The sequence below is a fragment of the Pygoscelis adeliae genome, unplaced genomic scaffold, assembly GCF_000699105.1.
Source record: "Pygoscelis adeliae isolate BGI_AS28 unplaced genomic scaffold, ASM69910v1 Scaffold442, whole genome shotgun sequence".
Classification (NCBI taxonomy): Eukaryota; Metazoa; Chordata; class Aves; order Sphenisciformes; family Spheniscidae; genus Pygoscelis; species Pygoscelis adeliae.
The window spans coordinates 25,224-28,466 of NW_008824191.1; the positions used below are offsets into that span (position 1 = coordinate 25,224).

Below are 3,243 nucleotides of genomic sequence, written 5' to 3' on the forward strand. Positions count from 1 at the left end.
CACAGATGCCTTCAGCGTTAACAGATCTCTCCCACAGGCACCAAGAGACGCAGTGTCAAGAGAATACCAACAGTCGAGCACTATAAAAATGTGCTTTCTTCAACTAGCTTTTCCAGCACTGACCTTCAGACTGTACAGCTCTAGTCCTGTCTCGTGCAGGACTCATTTTTTCTTAGTTGAACAAAGTTTAAGACTTCTGGAAGCAGATGGGTCTCACGGGAATTAAGTATAGGTTGAAGTCAGTACATGTGACTGGACCGAACTCGGGAGTATGGTATTCTTGGGCAAGGACTGAATCCCTGAAGAGCATGGATGGATTGCAGATTGAATCTGATGTGTTTGGTGATAATATAATGTGGAGCTAAGGGTAGATTGCATTGGATACGTGACTCAACAGCTCTAGCTAGTACTGACTCACAGTGAAATGCCACTTATTTGTCCTCTTCGCAAGTGAATGAATTGTGTCATGCTAGTCCTGGCTAGCCTTGCCATAAGAAAGGATGCCCTGCTCCGTTCCCATTCCTGTGCCCCAGTTACAGTATCATTTTGGTTATGCAAATGAAACAGGTTTAGTGAATGGATTAAGAACTGACCTCCTCTCACTGGTAAAACCCCCTGACACCTCAGACTCACCCCTGATCTCACAGATGGATTGGTTTCGGTGGGCAGGATGACCTGCAGCGCCATCTGACCCTGCCCATTTTGGAGTAGACACCTTACAAAACATCCCCAGTGCCTACACAAACCAAGGAGGTATCTCTGGACCGCTTAGAATTCGCTCTCCAGACCAGTCAGTTCTGCCAGGCACTGCCTGGCACTTTGAGCAACTTCTCTTTTGTTTAACCATAGTTTAAAATAACTTATCAACCAATCATAAAATGAATTTTTTGGTTTCTCCTGGCTCCATGAACACAAAGAGGTGCACGTCCTACCATAGGAGGAAGCAATGGCTGTTAAGTTTTACAGTTATAGTGGAAAGCACTGATCACAGCCTGCCGGCCTCACTACTGGATGTGACAGGCAGTGGAGGAGGTGGCTTGGCAACACATGCAGGTAGGGTTGACCGATTTAGGGGGGATTAGGTCGAGGTCCTCATCATCCGGGATCTCATCTAACCGGTACCCATCCTTTAGCAGCTGGATGTTCAAGTCTTGGTTGATCTGCTACAGACAAAGAGACAAACAGTCAAACACTTGAGACTTCTTACTTCTGATAGTCAGAAGATGAAGGAGGTCCCTTATTCTGGAATATATTTCCTGATCATTGGCAGCTGCCCCACCAACGAAAGAATCCCAGTTTTTGACCACAGGTGAAGGCTGCCTTCTGTTCTAGCTTCTTCCAGAATAGGAATATCTGGAGTGAGATATTCCAGAGTAGCAAGTCATTACACTATTTTATTCTGGAATAATCTTTCTGTGAAGACAAGCCCTCATTTAAAGTAATGTAATAATAATGTTAATAAACCAACTGGCATCTGGGCAGTCCCTCCACTCAGTCTTGGGCACACTATAGCAGTTGAAAGGCGGTAAAGCCTCTTGGCTCTTCGTAATCTCAGATTCAAGTGCTGTCCAACAATATCTGGGTGAACAACTTCATCAGGACCCAGAGACGGCCCAGATCATTTGATCTGGTCCCTGCTCTTGGCTGTTTCTCTGTGCTTCAGACATATTTTGCCCAAGGAAGGGACACAAGGGGGAAGAGGTCCCAGCAGCTTGTGTACAGAATGGCTGTTTAGCACCCTGGGTGCAAAACCAGATCCTGCAGAAGCAGTAGCCAAAGGCTGAGCAACTAATTCCAGAGAAAGCTTGGGAATATATTCAGAAACAATGCAGAGGGATTAACAAGCCTGAGCTTCCTGCCTTTTCTCTTTGAAAGGGCTAGAGTTCATATCTGCAAGTCCTCCCAGGAATTTCTGCCTGCTCCAAGTAAACACGCACTGGGTGACCCTGACTGCCCCAAGAACTGGAAATTGCAGCACACCCTCAGATCCTTTATTTGTGTCCTTGGCAAGCATACGATTGCTGAGCTGGCGTGACAGACAAGTTGATGCTTTTGCACCAAAAGGGCCAACACTGCAGGACTAAGCAGAACTGGGAAAAGCTTGAGTGAAGCCAAAGGTAGCTGTGAAAACAGCCGATGGGCAGATCTCTGTGCCATAGCAGTGTGGGGATGGAGCCAATTGGATCACCAGGGAAGAAAGAAACATGACACAGTTTCTGCCATGGCCCCTTCCAGACTCACAGAGTCTACACCACTAGTGAATTCATTGTGTAGCCATTTCTGGCAGTACAAGGCCACTCTAAGCCATTTCTGGCTGCTCTACTATTAGCATTCATGGCAAGGTTGGCAGGAGAGAGTATAACTCACCTCAGCTGATGAGTATCCCGAGGAGGAATATCTGGACATGTCAAAGTCATCATCACTGCAGGGAAAGACAAGATACAGCAAAGAAGGAAACAGTTAGAGAGACCTGTATTCCCTGGTTAGCCCTATCTCTCTCGTGCTGTGAAGCTGTCCTTGAAGGACAGAGAAGTTGCAGCAAGGGAGGCTGGAGAGCAATTTTCATCTGTGACCCTCAGATCTTTCCATCACAGTGCTCTTTACTCATGTCTCTCCTACTTGTTTACACACACAGAACAGTAACCACAGTTATGCCATATGCCAACGGGCACAGCAAGGAAGAGTGCGAGCGGCCTGCAAGAGCAGTTTCGTTAGGTTCAGTGCTGCAGTCTGGCATGAAAACTCGCTTGCACCATAATGTGTATCATCTTATTAACACTTTGCATACCTGTCCGTATCCAGGGCTACCAGTGGCTTTTCATCTGGACTCTGGTCTAATGACGAATAGCCCTTATTGGGAACGACGAGCCTGAAATAATTAAATGTTGTCCATTAACCACACAGTAAAGCTCAGTACCACACCTAGTCTAGGGCAAAGCTATAAGATAGTTAGGTTTTCTCCGTTTCACTTCCTTGCAAGCCCTCCCTTATCGGTGAAGACGTTTAAGTGGGTGCAATTCAGAGGAAGCAAGCCTTGTCTCTGGGTAGCTTAGAGCAGCTTCACAGAGATGAACACTGGACATGCCTTGGGAACATGCTCCTCCTGGAAGAAAAAAAAGTTGGGACACTCCACGCTTCATTCTGGTGAACCTGTTTGGCTAGCACTGCTTGTCCTATCAGATTGCTCATTTTTGTGTTGCTTTTTTTTGCTAGCAATGAGCACATGACACTAGCAATATATAA

General features: G+C 46.3%; 1 protein-coding gene across 1 annotated transcript in view; it reads right to left on the reverse strand.

Moving 5' to 3' along the window:
- Positions 1–8: 8 nt before the first annotated feature.
- FAM219A (family with sequence similarity 219, member A) overlaps positions 9–3,243 on the reverse strand; it is a 114,016-nt gene continuing 110,781 nt past the window's right edge. Inside the window, exons 4-6 of the mRNA XM_009334717.1 lie at positions 2,789–2,869; positions 2,368–2,422; positions 9–1,163 (exon numbers count right to left, since the gene is read on the reverse strand). Coding sequence (XP_009332992.1) covers positions 1,005–1,163; positions 2,368–2,422; positions 2,789–2,869 — 295 coding nt within the window. The 3' untranslated portion in view covers positions 9–1,004. The remainder of the gene's footprint in view (positions 1,164–2,367; positions 2,423–2,788; positions 2,870–3,243) is intronic.